At 35.7% G+C, this 18,934-nt stretch overlaps 5 protein-coding genes and 1 non-coding gene across 9 annotated transcripts; 1 reads left to right on the forward strand and 5 right to left on the reverse strand.

Moving 5' to 3' along the window:
• Nucleotides 1-1,811: 1,811 nt before the first annotated feature.
• On the reverse strand, nucleotides 1,812-2,432 carry LOC111792952. The gene has a single exon (XM_023674586.1). The coding sequence runs from the start codon at nucleotides 2,430-2,432 to the stop codon at nucleotides 1,812-1,814; it is 621 nt and encodes a 206-aa protein (XP_023530354.1).
• Nucleotides 2,433-4,022: 1,590 nt separating this feature from the next.
• On the reverse strand, nucleotides 4,023-4,750 carry LOC111794064 (olee1-like protein). The gene is made up of 2 exons (XM_023676184.1): nucleotides 4,591-4,750; nucleotides 4,023-4,500 (listed from the first exon to the last, which is right to left on the reverse strand). The coding sequence occupies exons 1-2, from the start codon at nucleotides 4,748-4,750 to the stop codon at nucleotides 4,157-4,159; spliced, it is 504 nt and encodes a 167-aa protein (XP_023531952.1). The 3' UTR covers nucleotides 4,023-4,156.
• Nucleotides 4,751-6,484: 1,734 nt separating this feature from the next.
• Nucleotides 6,485-7,168, reverse strand: LOC111794048 (olee1-like protein). Its single transcript, XM_023676162.1, has 2 exons — nucleotides 7,012-7,168; nucleotides 6,485-6,926 (listed from the first exon to the last, which is right to left on the reverse strand). Exons 1-2 carry the CDS (start codon nucleotides 7,166-7,168, stop codon nucleotides 6,583-6,585), a joined length of 501 nt encoding a protein of 166 aa, XP_023531930.1. The 3' UTR covers nucleotides 6,485-6,582.
• Nucleotides 7,169-10,345: 3,177 nt separating this feature from the next.
• Nucleotides 10,346-10,957, reverse strand: LOC111792953. Its single transcript, XM_023674587.1, has one exon. The coding sequence runs from the start codon at nucleotides 10,955-10,957 to the stop codon at nucleotides 10,346-10,348; it is 612 nt and encodes a 203-aa protein (XP_023530355.1).
• A 3,089-nt stretch (nucleotides 10,958-14,046) lies between these two features.
• LOC111794158 lies at nucleotides 14,047-14,152 on the forward strand. Its single transcript, XR_002815049.1, has one exon. It is a non-coding gene; the product is annotated as a U6 spliceosomal RNA (small nuclear RNA).
• Nucleotides 14,153-14,445: 293 nt separating this feature from the next.
• Nucleotides 14,446-18,901, reverse strand: LOC111793292 (pentatricopeptide repeat-containing protein At5g01110). 4 transcript variants are annotated; one of them, XR_002814915.1, is made up of 4 exons: nucleotides 16,520-18,901; nucleotides 16,263-16,356; nucleotides 15,330-15,930; nucleotides 14,446-14,744 (listed from the first exon to the last, which is right to left on the reverse strand). XR_002814915.1 is itself a non-coding variant. In XM_023675116.1 (2 exons), exon 1 carries the CDS (start codon nucleotides 18,828-18,830, stop codon nucleotides 16,563-16,565), a length of 2,268 nt encoding a protein of 755 aa, XP_023530884.1. In that variant the 5' UTR covers nucleotides 18,831-18,901; the 3' UTR covers nucleotides 16,262-16,356; nucleotides 16,520-16,562. The 4 variants fall into 4 exon arrangements, 1 of the variants encoding a protein (XP_023530884.1); XR_002814916.1 differs by lacking the exon at nucleotides 14,446-14,744 and adding an exon at nucleotides 15,189-15,206; XR_002814917.1 differs by lacking the exon at nucleotides 14,446-14,744 and having other exon boundaries at nucleotides 15,224-15,930; nucleotides 16,520-18,432; nucleotides 18,552-18,632.
• Nucleotides 18,902-18,934: the final 33 nt, after the last annotated feature.

Raw genomic sequence — 18,934 nt, forward strand, 5'->3', positions numbered from 1 at the left:
TTAAAAATAAATTATGATTGAATTTATTATTTAATAAAGATTATTTGGATTGAAAATATTTATAACCAAACAATTGGATTGAGCCTAAAAAAAATGTCTCAATTCGACCTAACCCAACTCACGACGGTCTCGTTATTTTTTCTTATCTAATTTTTTAAAATCATTATTTCAAAACAAAACTACACTCATTAAATTTTTCCGTCATAAATATATATTAAAGAACTCATTTTAAATTATAAATTCAAGATTAAGACTTCCGACATTTTTCCTTGAAAAGTCAAAATCGTAGACTTTTGAGTCGGGTCAAAATTTTAGTTTATACAACTTGGTATTACATTTATTTTAAGTCGTATTTTTGAATAAGTATATATGATTGCACCAAGTGGACGATGTTGCTACCCAAATTAAAGATGAAGATATTGAATTGTGTGGGCAAGAATAAGTCAAATATGGACGGATAAGTGCGACAAAAATTATATTCTTGTGAGATCCCATATCGGTCGGACAAGAGAACGAAACATTCTTTATAAAAATGTGGAAACTTCGCCCGAGCAGAGACATTTTAAAATCTTGAAGAAAAGCCCGAAAATGAAAGCTCAAAAAGAATAATATCTACTAGCAGTAAGCTTGGTACTTTTGTTAACCGTTTGATTTTCTATTAAGTTATTTATTTCATACGTGTACCGTTTTAAGAAATTTTAACGCCCAAATTAAGGAGGGAAACATGAATTACCCGAGACAATATCTAAATGAAAGTGATCCTAAGTACATGAAATTACAAGAAAATGTCGGGATCATCCGATGACCTGAACAACTTGGACTATCCAACTCAAATTGTAAGAATTGGATTGGGTTGTTTTTTTTCCCGATTTGGGATAAGTTGAATTTTTTAAAGAGTTTATCCCGAACTCTACTTTTAAAATTTTTAGGATGATTCAAAATATTCAATGTTAGTGTTCGAAGGTCGATAATTATGATTTATAAAATAATTTTTTAAATGTCTAAGTAAGTTGTGTTCTTTCAGACGTTCAAATTTAATTTTTATATTTTTAATATATTTTTTAATTCAAATATAAATTGTACAAACTCGACTTGTCAAACGAACTTATATTCGATATTGCTACCCATCGTTAATTTTGTCAACTACATAAATCCACCTCTCGACTTCTACACGACCCAATCCGACCCAATTTACATACACCCTTATACAGTTAAAAAGGAACCTACTATTCAAACTTACCATTCCAAATCTGCAGATGTCCATTAAATCTATCTTATACAGCTCCAACATGTTGTGTTCGTTAGGTCGTGGATTTTAATGCTTATTTACGTGTTAAGTAATTTGAGAGATCTTATCTATTCAATTATCATGTTGGTAACTATTTGAAATTATCTATAAACAAACCATAGCGGGTCAAAGCCGACAATAGCTATTAGCCGTGGGTTCAAGCTGTTACAAATGGTATCAGAGCTAGATTACCGAGTGGTGTGTCAGTGGCGACTCTGGGCTCCCAAGGGAACAAAGCATACCTTATAAGGGCATGGAAACATCACCCTAACATGCGCGTTTTAAACTCGTGAGGCCGAAAACGATACGTAACGGGTCAAAACGAACAATATTTCTAATTGTTTTAATATTATATTTTCCGGGTTGATATTGATAATAAAACATTGCAATAAGAAAATTAAAAAAAAAAAATGTTAATATTTGTAAAATTGAAATTTTCTCTCTCTTTTTGTACAAATCAGAAGGACAAAAAAGGGAAAAAGAAAAAAGGAGTGAAATTACTTATTTAGCCTTTGGTATTTATTTAGCCTTCTTTTTGTTTAAGTTTAAACCCTACAAATTTATAGGGTGAATCCCTAATTTTATACTCCGAAATGCTCTCCAATTTGGGGGCCCAAACCGGTCCCTTCGATCCGACGAGTTGATCGTAATGTTTCTTCAACTCCGGCGTACTGCACAGAAATTGACCTCCTCCGCCGCCGTCCGCGCCCACCGGGGAAATTAGGCGAAGAATGAACTCCGGCGCGACCTTAATCAGAACTCTCCCATTTGCGTTTCGAACATACTCAAACGGACAAGGACCAGAAAATTTCACGGTCTTCGCCTTTTTAGCGCCGAGTGCTGCGAGCGACGATGTGGTGAGAACGTCGAAGGAGGCAAATAGATCGAGCGGGAGAATGAAGTAGGTCTCGCCGGCGATGAGTTTGTCGTCGGTGCCTAAGGAGGGGAGGGTGTGGCCGATGAAGAAGGAATCGGCGTGACAGATCATCGTGTTTGGGAATCGGAACATGATTTCACCGGCTATGTGGTGCTTACCGGGGAGGAGTCTAGTAAAGCCGTCGGAGAAGACGAGTTTGACGGCGGAGGAGCGGCGGCGGGAGACGGAAATTGATACATAACATGGAGAGGCGGCGGCATTGCCCATTGGAATTAGAGAGAGAAAAGAGAGGATTTAGAATGGGGAAGACGGAGGAGGAGGAGGAGGAGGAGGAGAGAGAGAGAGAGAAAAGGGGGATTTTATATCGCTTGATTTTAAAATTGGTGAAATTGTTTTTTTTAGGTTTTTGTTTATTTGGAGCCTTAATTATCTATATTTATATCCATTATTATTATTTATAATATATATCTATATATATATAAGGTTAATTATAAGTAAAATCCATAAATTTGGATATTAAATATTTATTTATTAGGCTAAATTAATAAAAATGTATATTTTATGTAAAAAAAAATATATTTTTTAAAACTATTACGAGTTTTAATAATATTCTTAATTTTTTAGAGTAACGTTTAAATATCTGATTGCATTAATACTTTATTTTAAAACTTTTGGAAAGAGATCCCAAAATACCCATTTTTTAACCTTAAAATATGTTTTACCCTTAAAACTTTTAAATGTCTCCATCCATAATTAATCTAGACCTAACTTTTGCATTTTTAATTTCAACAACTTTTGTATTTTGGGGCGGCCTTGTTGAATAGAAAAGGTTTAGTGGACTTCGAACACTTCACCGGACCATTCAATTGATAGGAGCGACAGGGTGTGTACAAAGGGTAGGGAGCTGATCACTCACTTATTTTGCGGAGTTAGAAGCAAGCGGAGTTAAAGACGAGTCAAACTCACATAAGAAAAAGGAGTCAAAGGTGGGTTAGACTCACATAAGCAAAGGGAGAACACGTTCATGGTTAGCGAGAACCTCTGCACATTCCTCGTGGGAGACTTCTGATTGTCTGCTCAAGCCTATTACGTATCATTGTCAGCCTCACAATTTCCTTCCACACTGTTCCCCTCTCCAACCGATGTGGGATCTCACACTCTCGCGTGCTTGTTGTCATAGGATAATCATTCCCCTCTCCAACCTGTTCCCCTCTCCAACCGATGTGGGATCTCACACTCTCGCGTGCTTGTTGTCATAGGATAATCATTCCCCTCTCCAACTCTCGCGTGCCCTGTTGTCATAGGATAATCATTCCCCTCTCCAACTGTCATAGGATAATCATTCCCCTCTCCAATTGATATGGGATCTTACGCTCTCGCATGCTTGTTGGCGACAATTGTAGACATCATGGGATAATCATTCCCCTCTCCAACCGATGTGGGATCTCACACTGTCATCATTGCTTATGGACCTGAGCCAAGGTAGTCCATCCATGACCAGGATGAAGTTCGGGAGAAATTCTAAACCGACTAATGTTGAAGAATCAATAGACGAGTTATGGTTATGGGTGAAATGTTGCTCGAATCAAACCTACTGAAATGCGTTGAGGAGCAACAATTGACTAGGAATCTAAAACATCTAGGGGTAAACACAAGTGAACAGTGAGCAACAATGATTGATGAAGTCTTTACCTCTAAAAATGAAAGGAACGTCGTGTCATCATCGATTGTTCAAAAGAACAAAAAATCATGGTGATTAACATGTACTTATAATTTTCGGCATTATTATTAAGTATCATCATTAACTCATCAAATATGATGCAAAGAAAAACGATTCGATGGAAAATTGCCAAACTAAAATTTTATTCAACTATTTATTTGACATCAATTGTCTTTAAATTAAAAATGTGCTTTAAAAGTTGGAAACTTTTAAGCATATATGCTATAAGAATGCATGTGGTTGACCAAGGAAGGCCCTTTGTGGCTTAGCTTCAAACGGGAAGACCAGCCTCATCGAACCCAAGCTCACGAAGAACCTCTTTGCATTGGGGAAGTGTCTCCTTCTTCATGAACCCAAGTGGGTTAGCTTGACGCACAGGGTTGGTGATGCCATCGTTGGCCGTGATGCTCACTCTCGCCCTATGCCCAAATCCATCGGTGGGAACCTCAGCACAGTCATCATCACTACTCTTCACCAAATTCACTTCACAAACCTCCTCCTCATGGTCCCCGTCCACCTTGATCGTGTACTCACCGTTCTTCCCGGTCTCAGCCTCGACAGCCAACGTCTCGCTTCCTCCTTCCTCCTCGCGGCATACCAACTTCACCTTAGCTCCTGATACATGAAAACATTATAAAGAAATGACATTACAGGAGTTTGAACATAAGACATAGAAGGAACGAAGGAACGAAGAAATTGTGTTACCATGCATCCATTTGCTGACACGGGTGAAGAATTGGATGCGGCACGTGTCACAATAAACCTTGCCCTCGACGACGAAGTGATCTTTTTTCGAGACGGAGACGTGGAGGATGGAGAGGAAGCAAAGGGCAGAAAGAAGAATGATAGCAAAGGATTTTGCCATTGTGGTTGTTGGGATAGATAGATGGAGAATTTTGAATGTAAGTGTGATTTGAAGGATGGGAAAGGAGGTTCTTTTATAGGACTAATTTGGTCGTTTGTTTGGGAGTTAGTTGAGTTTTTGTGGATGGGAGTCTTTTTTTCAGCTTTGGTGTTTACTAAACCTAAAAATAGCTATGTTTTTGGTATATCCAAATTTTTTTTTTTTTTTTTTTCCTTTTAAGTGCTTAATTTTAATCCTTAACCATTAAACTATATCCGCTGCATGCAATTATTGTATATAAATTGATATTGTGTAATAAAATGATTACCTGAAACGAAAATTATTATATATATTTTTTTATAAATATATATGTTTAAGCCTGTTCGTTGTGAGTTAAGCCTGTTCGTTGTGAGTTAAGCCTGTTCGTTGTGAGTTAAGCCTGTTCGTTGTGAGTTAAGCCTGTTCGTTGTGAGTTAAGCCTGTTCGTTGTGAGTTAAGCCTGTTCGTTCTTGCAAGTCCCAGTTTTCAAGAAGAAATTTTAAAAAACGAGGGCAGAGAGAGATTTAGCGACGCTCGCCTTTGGCTCCGATTCAAGAAGAAAGTTTGAAAACAAGATTTGAGCCCCGATTCAAGAAGAAAGTTTTCGAAAGAGAATTTTGATGAGATTAAAATTGGTATTATAGGGAAAGGTGTATACTAATTATTTTTTTTAATTTAGAAAAGAGGGCTAGTTTATCTTTTTAATTTTTATATAATATAGTAATTATTATTTTTTAATTTTTTAAATTTAGAAAAGAGACGGTGAGTAGACTAAATCATGAATCAATTTGACATTAATTAGAATTCTTTTAAATTTCTTTATATTATTAATTTACATCTATCAATGAGCCGGTTATCAAATCATTACAATTGACGAGCCCGAAGAAAAAGAAAGGATCTTTAAAGAGTGGGGTTTTATGATCCAATAAAAAATCAAACCTATAAGAGACATAAATTAAATGAATAAGTCATACGATTGTGCCCCAAATAATAGGCTAGAGCAGACAATTGTATTGTAGATTGTGTATTGTAGATTGTGTCCCTATGGCCTAAGCGAGCGTATAATAATGATATATTTAATGTGTATAATAAAATTAAATGACGTATATAATCTAAACCACCCCTTACCTTCTTATTTAATAGAAATGTTTCATTTGAACCGAAATGTATATTGCTTTAGGTAATTGGCAATGACGTGTTTGTGCTTTATTTAGGGATTGGGTTGAGTTGGACATTTTTTTTAACCTAATTATTCAAATACTTCTAAAACAATACACATTTCGGTTCAACAAATCCTTTTAATATTCGTATGAGCCACTAAAAGCCTCGTGGAACTTCAAATTATAAGCTTCAATTATACTTGCTTCGTAATTTCTATTCATTAACCCAATATCACTCGATCCCAGATGAGGGAACCCTAAGTGACCCATCCTACCTCTTCCCCTTTTACTTAGAAAAAATGAGTCATCGGTTCAAGTACAAGATACTATCAATATCGCATGAACAATTAGACATCCGTCCATCCGTCCCATAATCGAAACGACCAAATTGCAAGAACAAAGCTAGCCAAGTACCATTAATGCTTTAATGATGAATTTATTCATGATTAAATCATAACCTAGATTCATTTTGAATTACTAAGAAAAAAATAAACTCTTGAGCAACTACCTCATCTATTTCAACATTAANTCAACTATTTATTTGACATCAATTGTCTTTAAATTAAAAATGTGCTTTAAAAGTTGGAAACTTTTAAGCATATATGCTATAAGAATGCATGTGGTTGACCAAGGAAGGCCCTTTGTGGCTTAGCTTCAAACGGGAAGACCAGCCTCATCGAACCCAAGCTCACGAAGAACCTCTTTGCATTGGGGAAGTGTCTCCTTCTTCATGAACCCAAGTGGGTTAGCTTGACGCACAGGGTTGGTGATGCCATCGTTGGCCGTGATGCTCACTCTCGCCCTATGCCCAAATCCATCGGTGGGAACCTCAGCACAGTCATCATCACTACTCTTCACCAAATTCACTTCACAAACCTCCTCCTCATGGTCCCCGTCCACCTTGATCGTGTACTCACCGTTCTTCCCGGTCTCAGCCTCGACAGCTAACGTCTCGCTTCCTCCTTCCTCCTCGCGGCATACCAACTTCACCTTAGCTCCTGATACATGATACATTATAAAGAAATTACATTACAAGAGTTCGAACATAAGATACAGAAGGAACGAACGAAGAAATTATGTTACCATGCATCCATTTGCTGACACGGGTGAAGAATTGGATGCGGCACGTGTCACAGTAAACCTTGCCCTCGACGACGAAGTGATCTTTTTTAGAGACGGAAACGTCGAGGGTCGAGAGGAAGCAAAGGGCAAAAAGAATGATAGCAAAGGATTTTGCCATTTTTTTTCTCTTGTGGTGTGCTTGTGCTTGTGCTTGTGCTTGTTGGGATAGATGGATTGATTTGGAGGATGGGAAAGGAGCTTCATTTATAAGAGGGATTTAGTTGAGTTTTAGTGGATGGGAGTCTTTTTCTTACATTTGTTATATAAAAAATTTTACTTTCTTTTTCCTTTAATTTTAATGGTTGTAATCATTATTTTAAACCTATATTAGTGCAATTAATTTGGGGTGATTGAATCAATCAAAATGAGTTAAAAAAAACAAAACAAAACAAAACAAAAACCTTAATCCAAATAAGACATAATTTAAGTGAAAGAATAAAGTAGGTGTGTTCAAAAAATTCGATGACCTAAAAAACTGTGATGTCTTGTCACAATCGCACTTTGATGGCAGTGGACTTGCGATTGTGTGACACTCATTTCTCAGCAGCAAGTGAGTTAAGTCTATTCGTTCTTGTGTCACTTCTCAGCAGCAAGTGAGTTAAGTCTATTCGTTCTTGTGTCACTTCTCAACAGCGAGTGAGTTAAGCCTATTCGTTCTTGTGTCACTTCTTAGCAGCAAGTGAGTTAAATCTATTCGTTATTGTGTCACCTATGGCCCAACGACGTATACTCGAGCCTCTGGTCCCGATTCAAGAAGAAAGTTTTAGAAAACATTTCGAAAGAGAGTTTTGAAAGTAAGAGTTGAGAAATTGAAATTTGTTGTTATATGGGAATGTAGCAAGCATATAACTATCGAGTAGGGAGCCACATTGGTTGGGGAGGAGAACAAAACACCCTAGTGGAAACCTTCTCTAGTAGACCCGTTTTAAAGCTCAAAAGGGAAAGCTCAAAGTGGACATAATCCATTTAAATGAAAAAATAAAGCATGTAGGGGTGTTCAAAAAATTCGATGACCTAAAAAATTGCGATGTCCCACATTGGTTGTGGAGTACAACAAAACACTATTTATAAGGATGTGGAAACCTCCTCTAATAGATGCATTTTAAAGGCCGAAAGGGAAATCTCAGGGGACAATATTTGCTAACAGTGGACCTAGGTATTCAATGAATTTGGTTGTTTTAGGGTTTTGACTTTGCGGGTCAAACTTATTATGATCTTTACTAATTTAGGTCATTTTTTTTTTATTGAATTAGAATATTGTGTAATTTTGATATTGATGAAGTAGGGTATGGTAATGGTAAAAATTGAGCTTCCCAAGAAACCTTAAAATTTTCAAAGGGATGGTTCACATTTTTTATTTGGAGGATCAAATTGAAGAAAAATAATAATAATTTGTTTTGACCGGTCAAATTCAAGTAAATCATCTAAAGGTGATCGTGATAGTCTCGAATTTTAGTAGCTTATCAGAAAAAATTTTAGCTCGGAAAGGATACGAATCGAACCCCAGAACACATCCGAGTCGATAAGTAGTCATTTCAGACTTTCTTAAGATTTACTAGTAGAGATCTCTTGAAAATGCCTTCCAAAGTTAAAGATTACGTATCATTTTCAGCCTTAAGCAGAGGTTTCCACGCTATTATTTCAACTACTTTTATATAAATATTTAACGTTCATGGTAGTCGACCGCTCATGTTCAGCTGACCTTGTTGAGTTTGCTTTTCATACTTTGAACTTTTACTTTTGACGGACTTTCGGTAACAGATTAAGTCTACCATTAGTAGATATTGTCCATTTTGGCCCGTTACATATCGTCGTCAGCCTCATGGTTTCAAAACGTATCTACTAAAGAGAAGTTTCTACACTGGTATAAAGAATATTCTGTTCCCCTGTTATGAAAAAACAAAAACCGAACAAATTTTCAAACAACCTTAAAAGTTGCGAAGACTTTTATACAAAGATATTAGGTTTAGAGTGATGGGATGCATAGAAATTTTGAGTTGTGTGATGTAAATTGCTTGTCAAAAAGGGAACCATGAGCTGAAGCTTTCAACCAAATCATTGAATATAAACCACAAAAGCTTGAACAAGTATCTCCCTTCTTTAATTAATTATTATAAGTGATAAGATTTGGCCTATTCACAACTCTAACTCAATTGGTTCAACTAGCCGTAAGTTTATAATCTGTCAACGTTGTTGAAATTTTACTCGAGAATTAAGAAATAGAAATAAAATTACCTGTTAACTTGAGCGTAACTTCAATAGTTAAACGATGTTAGATTAAGCACGTCAATTAACCGTATTTTGAAACACGAAAAAAAAATAATGGGCTTATCAAATTATCTATCGAGCCATGAAAAAAAAAATTGCCAATAAACTAGGGTTAGTACCTGTGACACTGAGCCACTGCTAGCAGATATTGTCTGTTTTAGCCTGCTACGTATCGTCACCAGACTCATGGGTATAAAACGTGTCGGTTAGGGAGAAGTTTTTATACCCTTATAAGAAATGTTTTGTTCTCCTCTCCAACCGATGTGGAACCTCACAGGACCATTTCGAAGATATTTTTCTTACTTGGATTTAGAATCATGATTCGGCTATGCGATGTGACCATGTTATCTATATGTCTTAAACTACTTCGGAGAGTGAAGACTTTTTCCACATGTCAACACAGATTCTTGTNTTTTTTTTTTTTTTTTTTTTTTTTTTTTTTTTTTTTTTTTTTTTTTTTTTTTTGTCTCACTGACATGTTTCTTAAAAAAGATTCCGAGAGATCACCCAATAGAAATTGTTTCATTCCAAACTCGCTCAACTTTCGAGTTCTTATAGTTGAGTCACTGAAAAGAAATATGCATCTCGTTCGTATATGTAGTAACTATTAATTCTTTTAAGCATTTCTTAACCATATTTTCATTTACTCGGGTCACACTCATTTGGTTGTGATCACGGTTCATTTATATACCTCTCATTTATTCGAACGTCACACTTACAATATATATGAGAAAAAAAATTAGAATCATTGTTCCTCATATTTGGTTGAGCTTTTGCCCGAAAAAAACTTACATAGACATTTTGAAAACTAGGAACGTTCCCCGTAAGCTTCTTAACCCGACCGGGAAAGATGAAGACGATCAATGCGACTCGTAACAAACGAACACAATCGAAGATAAACAATCTCGAACTTCTACTAAAAATTGAAACTTTGATGTGTTCTTAAGAGCTGGCAGGCGTTGTGAAGCTCAAATATGCTTCATTCAGCTTTGTGGGTATGAATTGAATCAATTAGGGTTTGGTTTGATTACCCTTCTTTTTGTTTGACTTTAAACCCTACAAATTTACAAGGCGAATACCTAATTTTATACTCAGAAATACTCTCCAACTTCGGCGACCAAACTTGCCCTTTCGTCGACCCGACGAGCTGATCGTAATGCTTCTGCAACTCCGGCGTGCTACAAAGAAAGTTACCTCCACCGCTCTCGCCCGCTGCGGGAGAAATAAGCCGAACAAGAAACTCCGGTACGATCTTAATGACAATTCTTCCATTCGTGCCTCGAATGTATTCAAATGGACTTTGACCGGAGAATTTAGCATTTCCCGCTCCAATTGATGCGAGCGACGACGTTGAGAGAACGTCGAAGGAAGCGAATAAGTCGATCGGGATAACGAAATAGGTTTCGCCCGCAACGAGTTGGTCGTCGATAGCTAAGGAGGGAATCGGGTGGCCAATGAAGAAGGAATCAGCGTGGCATATCATCATGTCCGGGAATTGGAACATGATCTCGCCGGCGATGTGGTGGTTTCCGGTGAGGGATTTTGTGACGCCGTTGGAGAAGATGAGATTGACGGCGGAGGAGCGGCGGCGGCCGGTGGTGGAAATGGCATGAAGACATGGAGAGAGAGAATTTCCCATTGAAATTATGAAATTGGAGATTGGAAAGGAAGATGAAGAAGGTTGAGAAAGAGAAGGATTTTATATTGATCGGAGATTGACTTGGAAAAAGTCAAAGGGTGTTTTTTTTCCTAAGATGTCGGTGGTCAGAGATGTCGGCAATGAAAATCATATAGGTATAGGTAGGTATGTATATTAAAGTTATATTAATGGTTACGGATTACGAGACTTTAAGACATATAAAAACGCTTTAAAACTTTAATGTTGAAATTTACTAAACTTTGACAAATAGCTATGAACGGTTGTTAGTTGGAGACCAAAAGTGTTCAAAATCTTAACCTCGAACCTCACGAGTGAAGGGTGTTTCAGTTCGCAGTCAGGATCAAACTCGAACCCAAAACATGTCATAATCGAAATGGGTAGTGATTATTAATATGAGAAATGTTACTACTTCATCGTTCACACGTTGTCGTGAAGTCTGTGACTCGAGCACAAGATGCTCGAGAAGAAGAAGGTAGCCTTTTGTCGTATCTTAGAATATATATTATAAAATTTAGTTTTTTTATAATTAAATATAATTTTGATAATTTTATTTAAAATATAACCATTTTCGTTATATAAAAAATTCGAAGTTATTAATTTAATGTTAAATAATATGAATTGGCGTACCAGATAATTATATTATTTAATAATCATAGTATTTAAATTTTTAAATGTGTCGTCACACTCTTAACAAACATCTTTGAAGTTCTTTTTTTTAATAAATTTAAGCACGTGTTAAATATGACAATAATTGCAATTTCAGACCACACTTAAAATGTGACAGTTGTTTGACATAACTAAACTGTCAAAAGACGGGAACAGACACTCCTTAAATATAAATTTTGAATTAACAAATTACATGATCCATGACTAAAATACCGCCATCATTGGTTGCCAGAGTCAATAAATATTTTCTACTGATACTTATTGTTAACTCTAATAATGTTTTTATTTTTTTCCATTTATTTTCCTCAATAATTTTTAAAAATAATTATACAAAATATTAAATATTTACATTTTCTATATAATTTTCCTATCTTTAAAATAAAAAAATTATATTAAAAGATTTTAGATTCACTCAATTATATTTCAAAATAAATTGGTTTAATTCAATTGTTTTATATCGAATAAATTGTTTGATATATTTAAAAACTATTTAATCTTTTAAATATAAATATTAAAATTTTTAATTCAAAATAAATTTGGATTCATGTGAAATAGTTAATAAAATTTTAATAATTCCTAAAAAATTATTTTATATCTAATAAATTTGATTAATTAAAAATAAATATTAAAAATTTAAAGTCAATTATTTATTAAATTGAAATTAAATTGAAATTTTAGGTGTATATTAGATATAAAAAAATTAAATATTTAAATTTTATAAAATACTTTTTAAAGTTTAAACTTGAATTAGATATAAAATCAATAATTTAAAATATTTTTCATCTTGTTTAATTTGATGGCTTTATGAATAATAAAAAAAAACCAATAAAAAGATGTTATTATTGTTAACTCCAATAATAAAAATAATATATGTATTTAATTTTGTAACACATATTTACTATTTTGTAAGTGCTTTAAAGTCAAAATATGAAAAATGATTACTTGGTTTGACTATTACTTGGTCAAATCCGTTCGAATGTACTGTGACCAAGACTCAAATCTGAGTCTTTTTTATCATCAGCTGATCTCCATGCGGTCGATCTTTTTACCATTGGTTGAACTTGTAGGGATTGGCATCAATGATCATGATTGACACTATGGGACCAGTCTCAATCGTTGTCAGCGCTCGTGATGGTGGCCTCACAAGCTCCGCTGGCATTCTTTGAATTTTCTTTTCAATGTTTGAACTTTTACTTTCGCCTTAGTTCATAATTCTAGCCTTAATCATAGTAATTTCGATATGCATTAACTTAATAGACGCGCTACAAACTTAAATTTGAATCAATAATAGGAACAGTTCAACCCAACCTAAAAAAACTTACCGTTTATTATTTAATAAAAATGGAGTTAGATTTTTTTTTTTTTTTTTTTTTTTTTNTTTTTTTTTTTTTTTTTTTTTTTTTTTTTTTTTTTTTTTTTTTTTTTTTTTTTTTTATAAAATAATAAAAATGAATTTTTTTAAATGAAAAAAAAAATGTCAACATGGCCAATCAACCAATCAGGTTAACGTCACAGCGTGTCTGTCACGTAGGAGATATGTAACCATCGGTGACTGTTTAATATCCTTCTTTATAAATATTAAAATGGTTGACTTTGACCACTTCATAATTCTCAATTTCTTTATAAATTATTTAAGAAAAAAAAAAGTTCCAAATATTATAATTAAATTATTTTATCATTATTTTTTTAAATTGAAAACTATATTTATGTGTTTTAAAAATCATTTAAAATAATATTAAATCCAATCTATAAATAGTTTTTTTCATTTTTTTTTCAGTTAGTTAAGATGGCTTTTTCTCCACGTTTTAAATGCAACAATTCTATGAGGCCTTTTCTCCACGTTTTAAATGCAACAATTCTACTATGGCCTTTTCCCCACGTTTTAAATGCACCCATTCTACTGAAGTTTGTCATTTCATAATATTGTTGGTATATATATATATATATATATATATATATGAAGTTGAAATGCGACTTGTTTAATTTAATCATTCAAGGTATAATAGTTATATTATTTGACATAAGATGATCTCGAAATCCTCGATGATCTCGAAATCCTCTATACCCTTTTCGATATGACTACATTACTTACTTATTTTAAACTGCTTTTAAGAGTGAAAATTATTCATAATGCGAGTTATTTTAACATGTTTTTCGTAAAAAATATCCTAGAAAGTTAGTCCAAATTGCATCAAGTTAAGTACGTTTAACTTTGGAGCTCATATGATTGAGTCAGTAAAAAGAAACGTGCATTTCTTAACCATTATTATATCATGATGATCAATTTCACTTAAATGTGGTCTTGATTCATTTATATACCCTCTTTAACTTGAGCATCATGTGCCTACCAACCATATCTTATTGGAAGAGGTTCCACTCCGATACTATTTGTAATGCTTCATGCCTAGGACGAGAGGACATCCTATAAAATTTGAACGATACAAAGAAGATTAACATGATCCATATGCAAGGTTGACATGTACCTATCGAAAAGTAGTCTAATTTTTCAAGTGAAATTTGAATAAATGAGTGATACTTGAATAAACTGATATCATAATCAACTGTGAAAAATGTGTCGTTAAATAGAAACAATCCACATATGTCATTGTAGGCTAATAATAGGCTATGATAACGGGCATTGTTTGGCATTAAAGAACATTTGTCATTTGTCATCATAACCTATGACACGGTCAAGTTTTAATATCAATTAGTGTTTGCACAATAAACGTTCGTCATTACATATCGATTTAGAATGTCATCGTGTTCATAACTTTATTATTTTTACACAACAATGAACTCAATTAACATAACTTAAAAGTTGATAAAATATGTAATCCAAATAAGGAAATTAACAAATCATGTAACTAATAATGTATCAAATAATGTCAAATCTGTAACAGCTATCCTACAGGAAGAAAGAGGCTGCAAAAGGAAAAGTGACTTGGAGAAGATAGAGAGCCCAAAATCAATGGCATTAAGAGAAGTACAAGTGCAAAAAAGTGCTTACAAAACAGCTCTTCAATATATTTATTGTTGAAGCATTGCCCATTTTGTATTCCTACAGAGAGATCAAGTTGCCATCACAAACCAGCCAAGGAGCCTGAAATATTGGGGTCAGTGTCATTTTCCCATGTCATGAATCATGCAGCCTGCCTTTCAAATGGGTCAAAAAGGGCTGCTTTGGCAGCATCTCAACCTCCAAACCTCATTTGGAGGTTCTAAGTGCTGACCTTGGAGTAGGCGTTACTTCGAGATCACATGCCTTAGCCAACGGGCTGAGCACGAGCATCTGTGTTTGAAGAATTTTCTTCTACTATAAAAATTGTAATGGCCTAAGCTCCCCACTAGTAGATATTGCCTTGAAGGGGGTAGACACGAGGCAGTATGTCAGTAAGGACGCTGGGCTCTGAAGGGGGGTGGATTTCGTGGGGGTACCACATCGATTGGAGAAAAGAACGAGTGCTAACGAAGACGCGGGCCCCAAAGAGGGTGGATTGTGAGAATCCCACGTTGGTTGGGGAGGAGAACGAAACACCCTTTATAAGGGTGTGGAAACATTTCCCTAGCAGACGCGTTTTAAACACTTGAGGGGAAGTCCGAAAGGGAAAGCCCAAAGAGGACAATATCGGCTAGCGGTGAGCTTGGGCCGTTACAAAAATGATATAAGATTTTCTGAAATGCGTACCTTAATAAGCGTGTCCTTATTGTCTCCATGTTCTAGATTTTTACAAAATGATGTGTCATCACCATATCCGTGTCGTATCTCTGGCTCTTTCGCTCGAAGAAGAGGAAACGGGTCTGGGAGTGTCCAACACTCCGTGACCATGGCAAACAATTTCCTTCATTGAGCTTGTGAATGGGAATAGAAATGTGGTGCGCCCTTACTAGGAGTGACCAAGTAATTGTGCAGCCATGCCTTCTTTTCGCTTAGCTTTTCCTTTTTGCGGGGTTTTTCGCCTAATCGGGCATGGTGAAGCAACAAGTTGACTGGTTTCTCCTTATGACAACAAAAGTGAAATGTGTTCTATACCATATTCTGGTTGGCAGCTGACAAATAGGCCACAAGATCTACAAGAAAGATAACTTCAATGGTAAAGTAAAACTAAGGGAAAAGGTACTCTTTGGGGAAAGTTGGATTAACTTCTATCTCTTTTGCTCTCTACACTTCATCCCTCAATACAGCAACAATATGGTTTTGGCTGACAGTATCAAATGGCTCCTTTACAATTCGATCGCTTTGCAATAATCTACTCAACTCTCCCACACCAGTTTGCTCACCTCTTGAACTGAAATGGTAAATAACCCAAAGAAATCAAGCTCTTCTTCTAGAAAATGGGGACTCAACCAGCAAGCTTAAACAATTAGGACAAGACGCGAAAGCGACTCCATGGCTCCCCATTCCTAGAATGGCGTCCTCTTCGCAAAAAGGAGCATAGAAACTCGAAGCCACGTCTTTATCTACTGTTCTTTTGCTGGTAACTCCTAAAAGTTTAACTTGGGGCCTGGCTTTACTCCCCACTATTGCAATTTCATTTCATCTATGAGGCATTTCTTATCAAAAAGGAAGAAATAGAGACAGAGAGATGGAGAAAAGTAACAAGTAAAGATGATTCAAAACCTGAGAGGATCAGAACTTCAATTCTCAGTAATTGAAGAGACAACATCAATGTAAAAGCATCAGCATCCAGTTTTGGATCAGAAATTAAGTATCCCTGCATGAAAGATTAAGTTGGTTCTGTAAACATTGAACCGAGCTAGAATGATGAATATATTCAGTATGAGTACGAAAATGGCACTCTCAAGAGAGAAAAGATAAATGCAGTAGCATACAGGAGTATGTCTAAATGCACACACAAGAGAGAAAGAGACCTCTACCTTAATTGTATATATTCTGATGTGCATCCAATGAAACCCAAAACTAAAATCTATCATCAGGCACAAGTCCTCTTTGTAGCATTTCGTCGTGGAAACGAAACGCATCCTTCATATTGTCTTGGCTGACATGACCATTTATCAGAGAAGAATATGTGGCTCTGTCAGGATTTACACCATTCTCAATCATTTTCCTTAACACCTGCTCAGCCTCTAGCATTCTTCCTTCTGCACAGTATCCGTTCAAAATCAAATTATACGTAATAACATCAAGTTTGAGCCCTTGCTTTTCCATCTCATTAATCATAACAAAAGCTTTTCCTAGGTTCTCGTCTTTTAAATATCCATCGATGAGGGTATTATATGAGATGCGATCGGGAATTATTCCATTTGATATCATTTTGCTCAAGCATTCATGGGCCTTCAGCATATCAGCAGACCGGCAGTAGCCTTTGATTAAAGTATTGTAAGTGACAAGATTCGGTTTGATACCCCGTTCAACCATCTGGTCACACAAATGCAATGCCTCGGATAAATAGCCTGAACTACAAAAACCATTTATTACAGTTCCGTAGGAAACGTGGTTAGGGACAATATCTTTCCTGATCATATCATCCCACAAGTCCTTCGCCTTTTTCATATCACCTACTTTGCAAAAGCCATCAATCAATGTGTTGTATGTCACGATGTCTGGCTTGAGGTTTGTGCGAACCATTCTTCCGAACAAATTCAGTGCTCGATCCATATTTCCATCTTTGCAATATCCATGAATGAGCGTGGTGAAAGTATAAAAGTCCGGAAACACGCCCCTTTCAATCATTTCATTGAATAGCATATCTGCATCAACAAGCATCTTCTTCTTACATAACCCATTCAAAATAGTATTGTATGCAACCACATCCACAAGACAACCCTGAGCAAGCATCTCATCCCGCATTTTCAAAGCATCTGAAATAGCACCGTTTCGACAAAACCCATCAATAAGAATAGTATAAATTACATTATCAGGCACGAGACCAATACTTTTCATATTTCTAAAATACGTAAGAGCCAAATCAAGATCCCCATTCCTAGCAAGCACACTAATCAGAGAACTAAAACTAATCAAATCAGGGAGAACACCATGACGTGACATTTCATCAAATATCTCTTCAGCTTCTGAAATATTATCTCGTCGACAAATCTCAACCAGCAATGTGTTATATGTAGCGGCATCAGGCTTTAACCCAAGTTGCGACATCTGATTCAAAACGTCCTTTGCCCTGTTATACTTACCTATCTTACATAGGCCATTTATGATAGCATTATAAGTTAGAAGGCCCGGTTCCATACCCTTACTAGAGATTGAATTCAACAGTTCAAAGGCTTCTTCAACAAGCCCCTCACGACAGTAAGCACTAATTAGAGTATTATATGTCACAATGTCAGGAAAAACTCCTTTCTTTTCCATATCTGATAAGAACAAATTCACATTTGCAATTCTGCCATCTTTACACAGAGCATTGACCATTATGTTCAGTGTATAAACATTCAATTCAGTGCCCCCTCTCACAACTTCCCCAAATATTTCCCAAGCTAAATCCACCCAGCCAATCTTCACAAGACCACCAAGGAGACTGTTACAAGCATTTATAGATACAGAAACTCCTTTGCTCCTCAAAATTCGAAATGCTTCAGATCCTTCCCTTAACTTTCTAGCTTGCACATAAGTCCTTACTAACAAATCAGAAACCAAACCAATCGACCCAAAATTACCACACGTTGAAACTATAGATTCAACGACCTCAACTCGTGATACGCCACTCTTCCTTACCATCCTAAGAATGCAAACTTGGGCTTCTGACAGCCTCCTGCCGCGCACTAAAAAATGAACCATTGCACTCAAAGAAATTGACGAGTGCTTCAAATTCGGGCAACTAGAAGAAATTAAATCAATAAATTTTAATCCCAAATGTAAATTTTCGCGACATCCATACAGAACTTCAACTAACGCTGAGGGATTCAGGCGGAAAAGAGAATTGGACAAAGAACTTACATTATTTTGCTTCAAGCTGAACAAAATCTTTTCCACTAGAAACGAATTCGAGGCAGAAACTGAAGAAGAAACAGGATCGTGATTAGAAGATCCTGCAGCTTCATCATGAATAGAATGAAATTTGGGGAGCGAATAGAACAAGTGAAATGTGAAAGAGATGAAATTAGCACGAAGTAAAGGCGTTGCATATGTGAAAGTTGGTGCGAGAATTCTGGTTCTGAAAGTAGGTTTCGGGAGAGGAAGTCGATGAGCAGCCATTGGAGGACAGCTCGAGCTCATCCATGGAGAATCTCAGGAAGTGTGCTTCCAAAGGGAAGAAGCGACATCGCGGGACGAGGGATTCCTGGAAGCCGTCGGAACGGTGCAGTTTTTAAAAATATAAA

The sequence above is a fragment of the Cucurbita pepo genome, chromosome LG04 (genome assembly GCF_002806865.2).
Source record: "Cucurbita pepo subsp. pepo cultivar mu-cu-16 chromosome LG04, ASM280686v2, whole genome shotgun sequence".
Lineage (NCBI taxonomy): Eukaryota > Viridiplantae > Streptophyta > Magnoliopsida > Cucurbitales > Cucurbitaceae > Cucurbita > Cucurbita pepo.

What these genes read in the sequence shown, in the direction of transcription:
- LOC111793292 (XM_023675116.1), bottom strand. Translation starts at nt 18,830, where the DNA reads ATGAGCTCGAGCTGTCCTCCAATGGCTGCTCATCGACTTCCTCTCCCG.
- LOC111794064 (XM_023676184.1), bottom strand. Translation starts at nt 4,750, where the DNA reads ATGGCAAAATCCTTTGCTATCATTCTTCTTTCTGCCCTTTGCTTCCTC. An exon ending in TGTCAGCAAATGGATGCATG is followed by an intron (nt 4,501 to 4,590) that starts GTAACACAATTT and finishes TTCATGTATCAG; the next exon opens with GAGCTAAGGTGAAGTTGGTA.
- LOC111792953 (XM_023674587.1), bottom strand. Translation starts at nt 10,957, where the DNA reads ATGGGAAATTCTCTCTCTCCATGTCTTCATGCCATTTCCACCACCGGC.
- LOC111792952 (XM_023674586.1), bottom strand. Translation starts at nt 2,432, where the DNA reads ATGGGCAATGCCGCCGCCTCTCCATGTTATGTATCAATTTCCGTCTCC.
- LOC111794048 (XM_023676162.1), bottom strand. Translation starts at nt 7,168, where the DNA reads ATGGCAAAATCCTTTGCTATCATTCTTTTTGCCCTTTGCTTCCTCTCG. An exon ending in TGTCAGCAAATGGATGCATG is followed by an intron (nt 6,927 to 7,011) that starts GTAACATAATTT and finishes ATCATGTATCAG; the next exon opens with GAGCTAAGGTGAAGTTGGTA.